General features: G+C 67.1%; 1 protein-coding gene across 3 annotated transcripts in view; it reads right to left on the bottom strand.

The window, feature by feature from the left end:
* Window positions 1–5,108: 5,108 nt before the first annotated feature.
* The window catches only part of LOC129514702 (transcription factor IIIB 90 kDa subunit), a 52,693-nt gene continuing 42,395 nt past the window's right edge, over window positions 5,109–15,406 (bottom strand). For all 3 annotated transcript variants that reach the window (XM_055333438.1, XM_055333441.1, XM_055333439.1), the window contains 8 exons: window positions 12,507–12,776; window positions 11,084–11,145; window positions 10,579–10,660; window positions 10,449–10,504; window positions 9,670–9,926; window positions 6,964–7,015; window positions 6,471–6,639; window positions 5,109–6,220 (listed from right to left, as the gene is read on the bottom strand). In XM_055333438.1, coding sequence (XP_055189413.1) covers window positions 6,183–6,220; window positions 6,471–6,639; window positions 6,964–7,015; window positions 9,670–9,926; window positions 10,449–10,504; window positions 10,579–10,660; window positions 11,084–11,145; window positions 12,507–12,776 — 986 coding nt within the window. In that variant the 3' untranslated portion in view covers window positions 5,109–6,182. The remainder of the gene's footprint in view (window positions 6,221–6,470; window positions 6,640–6,963; window positions 7,016–9,669; window positions 9,927–10,448; window positions 10,505–10,578; window positions 10,661–11,083; window positions 11,146–12,506; window positions 12,777–15,406) is intronic.

The raw sequence follows: 15,406 nt of genomic DNA, 5'->3' as shown, positions 1-15,406 counted from the left end.
CCCCCAAGGACTGTCACCACTCCACAGAACTGGGAGGCTTCCCCATACACAGAAGCTGCAGCAGGGCCCCAGAGCCTGCTGTCCCCTGCAGAGCCCACCCCTCACCGGGGCGCCTGGGGACACTGCAGGGGAGGCCGGAGGCAACGCTGAGGGGGTGGGGAGGGCCCGGGGAGCAGCTCTGCCTGCATCAGACACCCGTGCCAAGGTAAACGGCAAGGGAGCCAGCGGTCCCCGGTCCCCGTGGGCTCCTTCCCAGACTGCCGCCCTCCCGGCAGCAGTGAGACCCGAACCCGCCGCCGGAGGCACCCGGACGCCCTCGAGCCGCCCAACTGTCCTGCAGTGCCGCCTGCTGGCTGGGACCCGAGGCGCCCACAGGCCGGGGAAGGGGGGGCTCTCTGCGCTGCTGGGGACCTTGGGGGCGGCCCCAACACCCACATTCCCGGGCTGGGGCTGCACCGCGGGGCCCTTGAGCAGCGCCCTAGGCCGCTGAGCCCCAGAGATCTGCCCGTTCCGGGGCCTCCCCATCGCCCTGACTCTCTCTACGCCCTCTGGGCCCCCCTGCTCAGCCCCTGCCCGGCCTCCCCACCATCGCACGGCCACCCCGCCACGGTCCAGGGGGCTGCACCCCTGCTCTCCCCCACCCCCACCCCTGCGTCCCCCCGGCCCACCACGGAGTGGACGGCGCAACGAGGCTCCACCAATGCTGGGTGAACAGCCCGGACCCCGAGGGGAGCTGTGCGTCCCCCAGAGCCCCGCGTGTGCTGGCGGGAGACAGTCTCCCGGTAAGGGGCCTCTGCGGGGCATGGGGAGGCGGCGAGACCTCAGGGAGATCGGGGGGCGGGGGGACTGCAGGGGCTGCCCCAGAGCCAGGGCTCCCTTTCCCCATGGCTGACCGCGCACCTGTGCGAGCCGCACACCTGTGAGGCTGATCCAGGCTCCGCCCCTGGGCCACCCAGCGCCCTCCCGGGCCGGGACCACCCGCAGCCAGGCCCTGCCACAGCTGGCCCTTGGCCCCAGAGCTCACGCCCTGCCACGCGCCGGGCAGGTATCTTCCCGGGCCCCACCAAGTTGGAGCCTGGCAGACGGGACCTCCCAAGGGCTTGGGGGCGATTGCTCTGGCTGCTGCAGAGGAGCAGTGAGCCCCCGCGCTCTGGCCGAGTGGGCGCACCCGCCATCCAGCTCGGGCCTCCTGGGCGCTCGCGCCACTCGTGGTGGAAGGGGACTGTCCCTCCCTGCCCGCGGGGCCGCCCTGGGCTGCAGGACGCCCCCTCCACAGCCCCCAGGGATGCTGCGGGTGCCCTAGGCCACTTCCTGGCCAGGGCCAGCCGCGGGCCGTGAGAGGGCGCTGGGGACTATGGTGGTACGTCAGGGTCAAGGTCAGGCTGTGACCAAGCCGGGCCCCTGCCCGCACAGGTCCCAGCCGGGCCCATTGTACGGAGACAATGGCTTCCTGAGCCAGGTTCCTCCGCCGGCAGGAAAGCCATAAAGAGCCTCGCTCTGCCACCGCCCACGTCCCCTTTGAAGGGCCTGCAGCTCTGGAGCTGGTCCCTTGGCCCCTAGGCTTTGCCAGCCTGGCTGGGGCCCAGGCCTCCCCGGGGACCTGCCGGCCCTCTAGGCACGTAGGCACAGAGGCGCTGACCGCGGAGAAGCTGCCGGCCACACGCAAGCGTGACCCCCACCCCGAGCCTGGAAGCCCAGAAGCCCTGGCCCGGGAGCCCCTCTGGCACCCCCCACCCCGAGGGGCCGCGGTGCACGTCCAGGGCAGCTCAGGGCCTGGGGGCTGGCAAGCACGGGTGCTGGAGCTGGGGCCGCGGGGGCCCCAGGAAGGGCCGTCGTCCTCGCAAGGCAGGGGACAGGCAGGGCGTCTGGTGTGGCTGCAGGCTTGGGGCAGAGGCACTGGGCCCCGCCCAGGGGAGGAAAGGGGCCACAGGGGGCTCTCGGCCCACAGGCAGCCCGGGTGTCGGGCGCAGTGGGTTGCAGGCCCCGAGCGCAGCCGCCCACCGGGAGGGCCGCACGCGCAGGGGCGGCCGGGGTCCAGGTGGCGGGGGCCCGGGGCTGCGCCTGTGTCGGGTCGCCTTCGCTCCGTGCCAGTCTTTGCTGCCTTGCTGAGCAAGGGGGTCCTTGGGCCCAGCGTGCTGGGTGAGCCTGTGATGCCCGCGCTGGTGGCGCCCAGCCGGGCGGGCCCTCGGACGACGCACCCTGGACAAAGACCGCACACCCAGACTGGCACCCTGCCACTTCGAGGCTCCTAGTCTTTATTATTCGGGGAATGCAGCGTTCCCAGGGGGTGGGAGGCCTCGGCTGAACCCACTTGTGGCCACCAGGGGGCAAGCGGCTGCGGGGCAGGGAGGGCTGAGGACGGTGGCGTACCCAGGACGGAGGACTAGGTACCACGTCCCCCTGGCGGTGACACCTGTGGCCTGCACTTCACGTCCCTGAGTCTGCCCTGCAGCCTGGCAGGATTGGGGGGGGGCGCCCTACACGCTTCCAGGGCCCAACTCCATCAACGCGGCAGTGGGCAGCGGGCCACAACCCGCACCCCCCCAGCAAGCCGCCGTGGAGCAGCAGAGGGCCAAGGGGGGGACAGGTGGAAGCAGTGTCAATGACACTGCCAGCGGGGGGATGGGTGTCCCCAGAGGGCACCGCAGGGCTCCCGCTGGGTCCCCAAAGCCTGAAGCACCTGAGGCAGCCCCGGCAGGGCAGACACTGCATCAGCGGAGCTCTGTCCTTGGGGGCAGCCCGCCCAGAACCCACTGTGCTGGGAGCAGGTGGTGTGGGCCTGGGGCGCACAAGGCTGAGGGACAAGCGGGCTGGGGTGACGGTGGCCGACAGGGCAGGTGTGGGGGATGGCCACTTGGAGTGACCGTACAGATGTGAGCCACTGGGGACAGCTCTCGGGAGGTGGATGCGGGGCACCCATTCCTCCCTCCCTCCTGCCGACCCCTCGGGGCCCCACCGCCTGCTCAGGACGCCTGGAGACGGCCCTTGGAGGCTCTAGCCAGGGCCCTGGGTGGATGAGTGGGTGCAGTCACAGACCTGTGCCCCCAGTCCTGGAGGGGCTGCTCCCAGCACAGCCCCACTGCAGTCCTCTCAGGAAGCTACCGGGTAGTTCCAGCTCTGGTTCAGATCACCTAGCACGGCATGGGCCTGACTAGCAGGTGCCACCGAGACACGGCCCCCACGCCCCCTGGGGAGCGGGTCAGGGCAGGCCGTCACAGGCGCCCTGCAAGGACACGCGCCATCAAGAGCAACGACCGGCCCGCAGCCCCCAGGGGGACCCCCAGCCGCCCTGGGCCTGGCATCCTGAAGGGCGGTCCGGTGGCTGCGGCCCCTCGGGACGTGTGTGCCTGGCAGTGGGTCAGGGCACGTGTGCACGTGGCAGGTGTGTACAGTGTGTGCACGTGTGCGTGGAGGCACACGCAGGCAGGAGGGGGGACAGGCATGTACTCGAGCACCGTCCTCTGCCCAGCCGCCGCCCCATGAGGGCCCCCAGCACGGACGGCTTCAAGGGCTCCGGGAGGGGCTCCCGTGGGGGGCAGGCTGCCTCCTCGCGGCTCCCCGCCCCGGCCCTGCAGTGAGGTGGTGCAATGCCGAGTGCTCCTCTCAGGGCCAGCCCCCTGTCACCCGGGAAGGGGTGGCTGTCAGGATGGGTGCCGGGGAAGCCACCTCCGCGCTGGCTCCCCCCGCTGGCTCCCTGTGGTCTCCTGTGACGCCAGGCTGGAAGCGAGGGGCGGCACAAGTAACCAGCAGCAACGGGTGCCGTCCAAGCAGGGCAAGCGAGCCACACGGGTCCAGCCCCAGGGTCGGCTCGGAGCCCAGGGTGGAAGCAGGCGCAGAGCCCACAGCCAGGCCACTGCCATGCACCTCCTTGGGCCTGACCCCGGCCCGAGGCAGGCCACTGCCACCACTCCAGGGGACTGCCCACTGGCCCTCACACCTCAGGGGCCCTGACCCTGGACACTGCTCACAGAGGGCCGCCTCCCCTCTCGCCTGCCCAGGCACCCAGGGTGCCGATTCCTGCTGCCCACCCAGTAGGGACACGGGTCAGGGGTGGTGACAGGGTGGCCTAAGTCCACTCCCTGCCACAAGGACCCTGAAGGGGCTGAGCCTTGCAGAATGTGGGGAGCTGCAGCCTGAGCCCACACCCGCCAGGCACAGCTCCCCGAGGCCCTGGCCCGGCTCTTGGGGAGCACGGAGGGCTGTGCCCAGGGTTAGATGGAACAGGTCCTCCTTGAGGTCGGAATAGCAGCGTGGGGACGTGGGGTGGAGGGACAGACAGGCCTGCGTGTCCCCCTCAACCCCACAAGTGCGGCAGTGGCGGCCCGCACACAGGGCACAGCCCATAGCCCAGAGCACCCTGCCCCATCCCTCACCAGCACCGTGGTCACTGCCAGAGTATGAGCGTCTCAGACCACGTGCCACCCACGCACCCACGTGGCACAGTCCCCACCACCCTCCTCACCACGTCCTCTCGGGATACATCCTTCCCGCCAGCCCCTCCGCCCTGGCCCGTCTCCCACACATCCTGGGGCTGGACCCCCTGCTGCAGGCACACACCACACCTGGTCCCTGCCCTCTGCCCCCAGACCTCGTCCAGCCTCGGGGGCCTCAGCCCCCCGTGCCCTCCCCCGCTGCACACCCCCTACAGGATCCCCGCCCTCCCCTGCCTTGCAGGCTCAGCTCCTGCAGGGAGCAGCTGCAGGACCGCACACCCCCTGTGTCCTCCACCCAGAAACCTCCTCTTACCCAAGCTCCCAGTGGAGGTGTCCTGCCGTGCACACACACAGCCCCGCGTCCCAGAAGGCGACTCCACCACGTCTGGAGCCACTGCCACACCTCCACCCGGAGGTCCCGCGGGCCCATCGTCCCTGGCTGGGCGGCCCACGCTCCGCTCCCTGACTGGCACGGAGAACACCCCAGAGAGGCCCCGGCCAGGAGAGCCCACGCCAGGGACAGACCTCGCACGTCTGACGACAGGCCAGGCGTGTGGGCCAGCCTGCCTGCTGTGTGCCTGCCCCGCCCCTGCTGGCCGGGCAGCCGCATGGCCTCACTCCTCCAGAGCAGGCCTCGGAACCAGACGGGGAAGCACACGCCACAGCCTCACCGGGTTTCTGCTCAAGTGATGGATCTTTCTATTTCACTAAACCCACTCTCCTGTCCAGCCTTCTAGGGGCCCCAGGGTCCAGGCAGGTGCAGCCAAGGACCTGAAAATCCCCTACCTGCAGACTCTGCTGCACTCTGGGAGGGTCCTGGCCCACCCCGGAGACGGAGGGCTGGGCCCTGGGAACGCAGTATGGCCTGGCTCTGCCACTGTAGGGGGTGGGGTGACCACGGATGGCGTCTCGAGGGCCACGAGCATCTGCCCTGCCTCCCTGGCCGTGTCCAGAGCAATGATGCCCACGCTGAGACCTGGAAAGTGGTCCCTGAGCCTTCAGAGATGAGGCCTGGCCCCGAGGGGCAGCTGAGGGTGGCAGGAACCAACCAGAAGAGTAGCTGGGCTTGAGGACCCTCTGCCTGCTGTGCCCCTGTGGACACTGGGCCAGGCTCCGGCTCGAACAAGAAGCACCTCCCGCTCCGCCTGGCTCCGGCTCCGTGCAGCAGGGCCAGCCCGACATCCAGGCCGGCCACACGGCGGCGCAGGGCACCACCCAGGGCGGCTGTGCACCTGGGCGCAGTGGAGCCCACTGTCCCACGTCTGCTGAGCAGTGCTGCTGACTCAGTTCGCTGGCTGGCTACGCTGGGGCCAGGCGCAGGAGAGTCCGGGGTCTGGCTGAAGACGCAGCAGCGGGGTGGGGGGGAGTGGGTGCAGCGTTCCTCAGCCCTGCGGAGGGGTGGGCGCCCAGGCGCCTGGCCCCGTAAGGGCGGACAGCGGGGTACCACAGCCCCCCGGCCCACACTCACTTCCAAGAGCGGGCCTCCTCGTGCCTCAGGGTCCGTCCAGGGGACTGGACCGAGCCTCCTGTGAGCGTCCCTGGGCTGTAAGCCCCACGTCCGGCCGGACGCACAGACACTGGTCCAGCGCCTTACGGTGCTCCAGACGTGGTCCTGGCAGCAAGTGCCACGGAGGCGTGGAGTGGCTGCGGCGAGGGCTGCGGGGCAGGCGGGCCACCTGAGGCCCCATCTGATCCCCACCAGACACAGCAGGGCCCACGGCCAGACGTCACCGGCTGCGGGGCCGCGGCTCAGTACCCATCGTCCTCCTCACCGTCACAGCCGTAATCTGCAGAGGCACAGAGGGTAACTGTGGACGCCCTGGGGCGCTGCACACCTGGCCCCCCCGCCGTCGTGGCGCCTTCAGCACACGCAGGGCCTGGCCAGCAGCTTCCGGCACTCGAGGGCCTCAAAACGGACACAGCCGACCTCCCAGGGTCTCTGTCCCGAAGCCGAGAGGCCTGGGTGCGGCCGAGGGCCTGTGCCTTCTCCTCTGAAGCACCCCACTCCGCCCCACCCAGTGCCCGTCACCCCCTCACCGTTGCTGCCCATCATCTGCAGGGCGCTGACACAGGGCTCCCCATCCTCCTCATCGGGGTCCTCGTCGTCGGGGTCCTCCTCGGGGTGGTACGACACCGGGCCGCTCTCCACCACTGCTGCGGGCCTGACAGCCTCGGCTCCCAGGGCGGGCGGGCTCGGGAGCACCGTCTGCAACCAAGGAGCAGAGGCTCTGGGAGGCGCCGGCCCTGGGGCACAGGACCCACCGCCGCAGCCCGACTGGCCCTGCCGTCCCCTGGACGCTCCCACCTGCGGAGCCCCTGACCCCTCAAGCAGCCCCTCCCTTGAGCCCGAGCACTCCCGGGAGCGCCCAGAAAGCCTGCGGTCTGCCGCGGCCTCGCCCTGTGGGCAGGCCGCCCGGGCACGGCACGGCACGGCACCCGGCAGACGCCATGGCCCGCGCTCCCTCCCGCCACAGCCGGACTGCTCAGCTGCTCGCAGACGTGGTGACTCAGCGGTGGCCACACAACGTACCTCTCCCACTGCCGCTTTCTTGGCTGGCTGCGCAGACACCATCAGCCTCAACCTGGAAGCAAGCACAGCATAGCGGCCTCAGTCCAGGCCGTGGCCAGCGGTCGGGGGACGGGGCGCCCTGCCGAGAGGCGCGGCCTCAGGCGGTGGCACTGGCCACTCTTCCGTGTACAGGATGCACTGCGAGGGCTCAGCCCCCCCGACTCCTGCCCCCAGACGCAGCACCCGTGGCCCTGACCACCTCCCCGACCCCCTCCCCAGGGCTCCCTCTGATGTCCCTCGTCCCAGCAGGCCTCATGCTCGTGACTCGTCCCCATCCCCTCTGTCCTCTGTCCTCCTCCTGCCTTTTCTGGGTCACCAACAGCTCTTCCGCCCCCCTATCATTCGCATCCACCTGTGCCTGCTGGGCCAGAGCTTATCCTCCGTGAACACACGGCTCTAACCTGTGTTTCAAACGGTCACGCGTCCACACGATACAGACCTGCATGAGTGACCGCAGCTGGCCCCGAGTCATGGGGGCACACGCAGTGCTGGGAATGGGGGTGGATGGGGGGCAGGTGCCAGAAGCCAGAAATCAGGATTTTTCTCTGAAAACTTTTTAATGTTGCCAACAAATCCAAATTTCACCTTAAACACTATGCAGACCAACGGGAGACAGCCCCAGGCAGGTCTGATGCGTGCTTGTCATTTGACGAATAAAAACCTAAAATCAGGGAGGGGCGCCTGGGGGTACCTGGGGGCAGTTGGCTGGGTGCCGTGGGATGGAGCCCTGAGTCTTCCCCACCCCTCTCCTTACCCCTGCTCACACCTGTGTGCACACCCCCGTTCCCTTTCCCTCTCTCTCTAAAGGTAACCTAAAATTGCACTGCTTTGCGGGCTCTCCAGGCGGTCTGCCCAGCTGTTCCTGGTCAGGGTTCTGGGTGGTTTGCTTCAGGAAGAACGAGTGGGGACCGCGGACAATGGCTGCGGTGGGAGACGCCTCCCGTTGGGCCATCCCTGGCCCTGATCATCCCTATGGCTGGAAGACGAGTGTGACACGGCGGCTCTACTGTCCCTCCTCCAGACACAGAAGCCAGATCACCTTCCACACCGTCACTCGCAAGGAACAGAGGAGCAAGGGCCACCTACCAACGTTCCTCGGATGATGCTGGCCTGTCCAGGGGGACAGTGGGACCCCCCCTGAGACCCCCCCCTCCTACGCCCTGGCCACAGAAGCCATCCAGGCTCAGGGACCCTGCCCCAGGGCCTCTGGTGGGGGAGGCATCCCGGAGGATCTCACATGACTGACATGCCAAGAAGCCCCGGGGACCCTGGGAATGGATGCTGTAACAGCTTGCAGCAGGTGGACAGGCGCTCCCGTGGGAGGCTCACGCCACAGCAGCAACCACCTGAGGCCCAACAGAGACCAGAGCCACTGGAGCCAGAAGGTGGGAAGCTGGCCCGTCCGTCCACCGGCTGGAGAGGCCTCATGGTGGTCAGTGGCGTGTGTGGCAGCCAGCACGGAGGTGGGGGTCTGGGCCTGACGCCGGCCACCCCCTGGTCCCTTGCAAGCAGCCCCGGCAGCTGTCAGCAGCCCCCCCCCGGGGGCCAATGAGAGTGTGGAAAGCATGCCCCTCCCCCTGGCCCCCGGCCTGCTCACCCTACCAGCGCCTGGAGGGTAGACATACTAGCAGTGGTGGAGCACAGCAGACCCCTGAGACGGGCTTGTCCGTCCACAGGCAGCCAAGGGCAGGGCCGCAGCTCTGGGCAGCCCCTCTGCACCGTGAACAGGGTGACTGGGCCCCAGCAAGGGGGTGGTGCGCCCCCTCTCCAAAGGGCAGCCTGAGAGGAAGGAGACCCTGGGGGGTTGGACGCAAAGCCCCCAAGGACTCAGGGTCCCCCGAGAGTCTCTCATGGTCTGAGGGTCCACCGATAGGCGGGAGATGCGCTGGGGGTGTGCATAGGCTGGGGGTGCGCTGCCCCCGACCACAATCAGAAGGGAACACAGGACGCTGGATAGTGACAGGCTGTGCCGGGCACTTGCGGATCGAGGGAACAGAAGGATCAAGTCATAAAAAGTGTTCCGAGGGGCACCCGACTGCCTCAGGTGGGAGAGCATGACTCAGGGGCCGTGAGTTCGAGCCCCACATCAGGTGTAGATGTGACTTAAATAAATCTTAAAAAAGAAGCATCACAAAAATCTTGGAAAACATTTACTCTGAGTTACGAGGAAATAAAGCAAACTAGAATATTTCTGCTTCTCAGATGAACCAGCATTAAACTGCTACAGACCTATACCCTCTGGGCAGCCCGCGAGCTCCCAGGCCGGCCGGGGCACCTTTGCACCAGGTGCACGACCTCCAGGGCCAGCTCGGCATGGCCAGGACCCTCGGGACCACAGCGCGGGCCGTGGCTTCTGCCCTGATCTGTCACCACCCTCCCCCGCCCCCAGGGGCGCAGTCTGCTCTTGGCTCTCTCCCTGCTCTTCCTTCCCGGCAGAGGCAGCAGTGCGCAGCCAGGGGAGGGCTGCACGGACGGCCCCTCCCAGGAGAACAGGCTGCCTCGGGAGCGCCTTGAGGCGGAACACGCTCCGCGGCCTCAGGACCCCTTCCGGGGTAGGAGCCCCCTCCTCAGCCCCCAGACGTTCGTTCCCAGCGTTCGGGTGGTGAGAGCACCCCCAGGCGTCCCGCCCCTGCCCGGGCCCAACACCCGGCCCGCCTGGCGCAGTACCTCTTCCCCACGCTGGTCACGGGGTCAGCCCCGCTCCTGCTGGCAGGTGTCTTCCTCCGAGACAGCTTCCGGGCGCTGGCGCGCTCCTCGGCCCTCGTGTCCTCCCCCGGCACGCTGCCCCCGCCCTTGCTGTTGAGATCCCTGAGCACGCTGTAGTTGATCTTGCTGGAGATTTTCTTCTGCTCTAACATCTTCTCAATGGCCTCCCCGGCCGTGCTGGCCTGGATCGGCTCCCGTCGCTTGCAAGACTTCTTGGGCTCAAAGGAAACAGGAGAGTTACCGACCCCTGCGGGATCTCAAAGCCTGCAAATCCGCTAGGAGCTGTGTGGGATTTGGGGAACAGACAGCTGGCTACCAGGGAGGGGGGGCTGGACAATAAGAGTCTGCTGGGGACCCCACCCAAGGAGCTGAGGTGTGCAGGGCCCCGCACCACCTCCCCCTCCCCTGCCCGCCAGCCTTCCTGCCACGTGGTTAAGGGTCCCAAGGCCCGACCCCAAGCTCCACGCCCGCCTCTGGTCTCCTTGACTCCCTGCCAGAAAGGTTCGAGTGGAGCAGAGACCTGGCTGGGGTGTGCCCGACTCTTGCCGCTCTTGCTCGGCGCAGCCGCGGAGCCACGACTGACCCCAGCAGGACTGACCACGAGACAAGCAGGCTTTCCCGGGACCCAGAGGCGGCATCTGTCCGAGGGGGGCCGGCCTCCTCTGTCCCAGGCTGCCACCCTGGGAGCCCTCGCGCCACTGGAGGCCCAGGCCGGCCCGCAACACGCGAGCGAGCCCTACCTTGTGCTCCTTGTAGATGCCGAGCTCCTTCTCCTTCGCTATTCTTGCTTCTTTCTCTGTAAAGTCCACACATGGCAGGATGAGCGTGGGCCCCGGGGCCTGGGCTCCCCGGCGGGGGGCAGGCACTTACCCCTCTGCTCCCGCAGGTACTCCGCATTCTCCCGCATCCACAGCTCGGCCTTCACGCGGGCTTCCGCCTCGTTCAGGATGTACTGGGCAGAGCAGCACACTCAGGTCTCAGCCAGCAGGGCGCCCCCACCCGCACAAGCCAGTCAAGGGTGGCCTCGGACCCACGGGACCCCGGGCCCACCACCAGGAGCCAAGCAGGACACCTGTCATCCTCCAGCCTGCACACGGCCAGCAGCAGGGGCCTGTGTCCCCACACCAGCATGCGGGCACCGGGGCCAGGCCGGACCAGATGCGGGGACGTGGGACCCGGGGGCCATGTGGGGCACTACGGGGGATGCCCTGCCTGCCTGGGGAGGCCAGGGCTGCTGGCTGAGCAACTGCGAGCCTGTGGGGACCAGTGTGGGCAGGGCCGGCAGGGCCGGCACAGCCAGCACAGCCCCATGGGCACGAACGTCCGCAGCAGCCTTGGGCTCCCGACAGGGCGCTCAGTGCGTGTGGATGCTCACCCTGTCAATCTCCAAGTCATCGATGCCACTGAGGTCCAGCTCGCCGTCCCCACACGGGTCCGCTAAAGGGAAGCACAGCACCAGTGTCATTTGGGGTCAAGCTCTGGTGCACAAGTGTACACACCCTCTAGGCCGTCTTGGGGGCTTGGGCCGAGGGCTCGTGGAAGCCCCCTTGTCCCCGCTCTGTGCGCACAGTGTGTGGCTCACACCCCAGGGCTCCATGCAAGGAGGAGGCTAAACCAGAGCCACGGGCAAGGCAGCCCCACCAGGCCTCTGGGCTCCCGACGACAGGAGCACCTACAGAGCGGGAGAGCGGGTCATCTGGCTCTCCACCCACCGGCCCAGGACAGGGCCCTCAGGGAGCCCTCGGCGATGCGCTTGGGACATCATCAAACCCCCACCCACCCTCCTCCTGCCCCAGCCGGGTCAACAGCGAGATCTGCTCAGCCCGGGAACCGGGGCAGCCCCGGCTGTTGGCGGCCCCTGACCACCAGGCGGTCCTCTGCGGAGCCCGCCCAACTCCACCCACAGCCCGTGGGCCAGCTGGGACGCTCTCCCGCACACTGCGGCTCTGCAGGCTCCCTGGCGCTCGGGCACACGGCTCATGCCCCTCCCTGCTCTGCCTCACTGCCTCCTCCCTCAGCTCCCGCAAGAATGGTCTCTTCCTGCCTCCTAAGTACAGCTCGGTCTGTACTAGACGCCCCCCGTCAGTCACCCTAGACGCCACTGCCATCAGGGCAGGCGCACAGCTGCCACCACCATGCCTGCCCAGAGGCACGTGATAAATGTCTGAGCCGCACCCCTCTAGAGGCTCCCAGCAGACAGAGGCCAAGTCCCAGGCGCCCGGAGACCAGGCAGGAGAGGTCTGCAGCCCGGGGGGCCTGGGGGAGCCTGTCCTAGCAGAGGGCCAGAGCCTGCTCTTGGGAGTACACGGTAGCAGAGCCAAACTGGCCTTCCTCCCAGAGCTGCCAGCGCCACTCCTGCCCAGGCGGCTCAGCACCGGCAGCGCGGGGGCCAGGGGACGTCGGGCCAAGCATGGGGACTGCGCCCTCACTCAGCACTGGCCCTCCAGCTCACGCAGACGCTGGAGGGAAACCAGTCCCCGTCCCCTGAGAAGACGCTGGCCCCAGGCTTCACACACAGACAGGAGGGAGCGGCAGCCACAACCCAATCAAGCACGGGCTCTGGCCGGGACCTGGGCCCGTGCAGGAGGGTTCTGGAGGCGGTGACAAGCCCTGCTGGTATTCGGGGTGTCAGCACACGCTGGGGTCAACGATGGCTCACACAGCCCTCCACCTCCACCTCCCACGGAGGCGGAGGGGTGACCCGGACCTGGGGTCTGCCGGCCACAGCCTCACCCCACCCACCCAGAGGAGCACCCCCTCCCCAGCCCCACCCCTCCCCGGGGCTCCCAGGCACTCACTGGGGTCCTGGCTCTGGGAGGAGATACACTCTCGAATGGAGTCTGAGATGCCCAGGCTGGCTGCAGTGGGCAGGGGCCCCAGCAGGGACTCCAGGGCAGGGGGCCTGCTGCCACCCTCGGCGCCTCCTGCCACCTCAGAGCTGCTGGAAATGCTGTCACCAAGGAGCTCCTGGTAAAAGTCCTTGTTCAGGTGGCTGGCCACAGCCTCCAGCTCCTCGTCCTCGGGGTCCTCCTCACCAAATAAGCTGGACGTGGTGTCCTCGACAGAGCCTACAGATACAATTTGACACACCCTGTGAACCAGGCAGAAAGCCAGGGAGCCCCACCTTTGTGCAGAGAAACACGGCCGTCCAGCTGCAAAAGGCATTTATGACACCAACTTAGGAGCCGAGTCGCACCTTGTCACAGCTGCCCGATGTCCACGTGCACACGAGGAGCCCTTGGCCTACACCTCATGCTGCAAAAAAACTGAATCTAAATAAAAATAAGAGCTAAGAGCATAAAAGCTTTAAGAAAAAAAGGGAGAAAATGTTTGTGGCTTTGAATCAGGCCGAGTTTCCCAGATGGGATGCCGGCAGCAACCCACGAAACACCCCCGAGCAGGACTGCTGCCCCTCGGGCTCTGCCCTCCTGTGAGCGTCTGTGTCTGCAGCCGCAGAGAACCCTCAAAGCTCTGTAACAGGAAAACACACGCCTCGACCGAACGCGGGCGAAAGGCCTACACGGGGACTTGTGCCACCCTGGGCGCCACCCTCCCCCCGGGCCGGGAGCGGCGGGCCAGGGAGCAGCCCCTGCTCCAGTGGGGGGACACGCGCGGCTGCGGCCACAGCCACGTCAGGGGACACTGGGTGGCTCCTCCAAGGCCGGGGCACATGCCGGGCTGCCAACCCGAGCAGCTCGGTGCTTGTCCAGGACAGAAGCAGGTAAACGTCCACACAGACGCTTGCGCACAAATGTTCCTTCAGCCCCGGCTGGACCCGACACCTGGTGACTTCAGGGCACCAGAGACGGGGAGCTGTGCACGCGGGCCCGCGTAGTCACACGGAGCAGAGGAGCCGAAGGGGAACCAGGACACACCACAGATGTGAGACCCTGGTGGCAGCTGGCAGCCGGGCGGGGTGACAGAGACCCGGGGGTGCCGGGGTGCGCACGTTCGCAATCCCAGCCACCGCAACGGTTTTGTGGTGTGCGCGTTTGTCAACACTTACCAAAGACTGCAGTTTATTTTTTCATTTTTAAAGGTTTTATTCACGTATTTGAGAAAGGCAGAGAGAGAGCGCACGCACAGCACAGCGCGGGGGCAGGGCAGGGAGCAGCAGACTCCCCGCGGAGCAGGGGCCGACACAGGGCTCCATCCCAGGGCCCTGGGAGCACAGCCTGAGCGGAAGCCCACGTTCAGCGCCCGAGCCACCCAGGGACCCCCGGGCTGCGTTTCAGGTTCATAGTTCGTCGTACGTGGATTACTCCTCCACGGGATTTGCTAAAATGTCACCTATGAGTGTTCGGTTTTTATTTTTTTTTATTTCTTAACGTTTGAATTTTAACGTTTTGATTTTTAACGTTTGGACGGCCCCCCACTCAGGGCCGCCTGGGCGGCTCAGTGGTTGAGGGCGGCCTTCAGCCCACGGCGTGATCCCTGCCTGGGGATCGAGCCCCACGTGGGGCTCCCTGCATGGAGCCTGCTTCTCCCTCTGCCTGTGTCTCTGCCACTCTCTGTGTGTCTCATGAATAAATTAAATAAAAATCTTAAAAAAGAAAAAAAAAAAGCACACCTCAGAACACCCTACTCTACTTTTCCAACGCACGATACTTAAAAGTTGGGTAAGAACCGAGACTCACGTGAGGAAAACACGTCACGATAAATGTTTCTCTGGGGACGGGAAACCATTCGATTCCCTGAGAGCAGAGAAATCGTGGGAGTGACGGCCCTTCCTGATGCATCTGCTGCACCTCCGCCGGACGTGTGGGCACCCCCGCCTGAGAGCCAGGCCCGGGCCTCAGCTGCCACGCACCCTGGGCATCCACAGCCACGTCCCGCCGGCAGGGCCCTGGAGGCCTCCCCGCTGGCCTCACTGCTCCCAGGTGGCTCCCACTCCCGTGTCAACTCTCCCCTTCAACCAGACTCAGACTGCGCTGTTCCCCCCGCCCCTGCCCCCGCCCGGGACCCCCCCACACCCACCATACCCCACGCGAGCACCAGGCCCCCTCATTCACCTCCAGGCGCCCTCACTTCCCAATAACCGCCTGCCCTCGCCGTCAGAACTGTGTGTCACCTCAGGTCCCCGCAGCGAGGCTGGCGGCAGGAGGCCAGCCCTGCTGCCTGCACCTCCCCGGCACACCACGTGGCGGCACGGCACACTGAGCCAAGGGAACACGGGAGCTGAGGCCTCGCCAGGCAGCCTCCTGTGACCAAGGGGGCTGGACGACCCCACCTACTTTTGGGCCCGGGCCAGACAGAGGGGATGACACGTCTGCCATCCCAATGACACAGAAATGGTCTGGATAACCAGACTGTGGGGAGCAAGGAAGAGGGACGTGTCCCGACGGTCTTGTTGGGGGAACACATGTGAGAAGCTGAGAGGGGGCAGGAGGTGGGGAGCTCCCTCACGGCCGGGGCAGGGCATGCAGGTAGGTGTTGCTTAAGAAATGGCACGAAGAAAACCACGGCACAAAGCCAGACCTCCCCAGGGTCCAGAGAACACCACGCGACAAGTCACTCGGCCACATGTGAACGAGCCCCAAGCGCTAGAGGAGAAAAGCCGCGGGGCGGCTCACAAGGCAGCACCCAAGTGTGTGCCATACAGAAGAGGAAGGCCCGGGGGAAGGGCCGGGGCGGGGAGCAGAGCTGCACACGCACACCTGCGGAGGGCCTCCCATGTCACCCGGAGCGTGACACCACC

The sequence above is a fragment of the Nyctereutes procyonoides genome, unplaced genomic scaffold, assembly GCF_905146905.1.
Source record: "Nyctereutes procyonoides isolate TBG_1078 unplaced genomic scaffold, NYPRO_anot_genome, whole genome shotgun sequence".
Classification (NCBI taxonomy): domain Eukaryota; kingdom Metazoa; phylum Chordata; class Mammalia; order Carnivora; family Canidae; genus Nyctereutes; species Nyctereutes procyonoides.
Note: the sequence above shows the minus strand (reverse complement) of the source record. Positions and strands in the feature narration are given on the sequence as shown.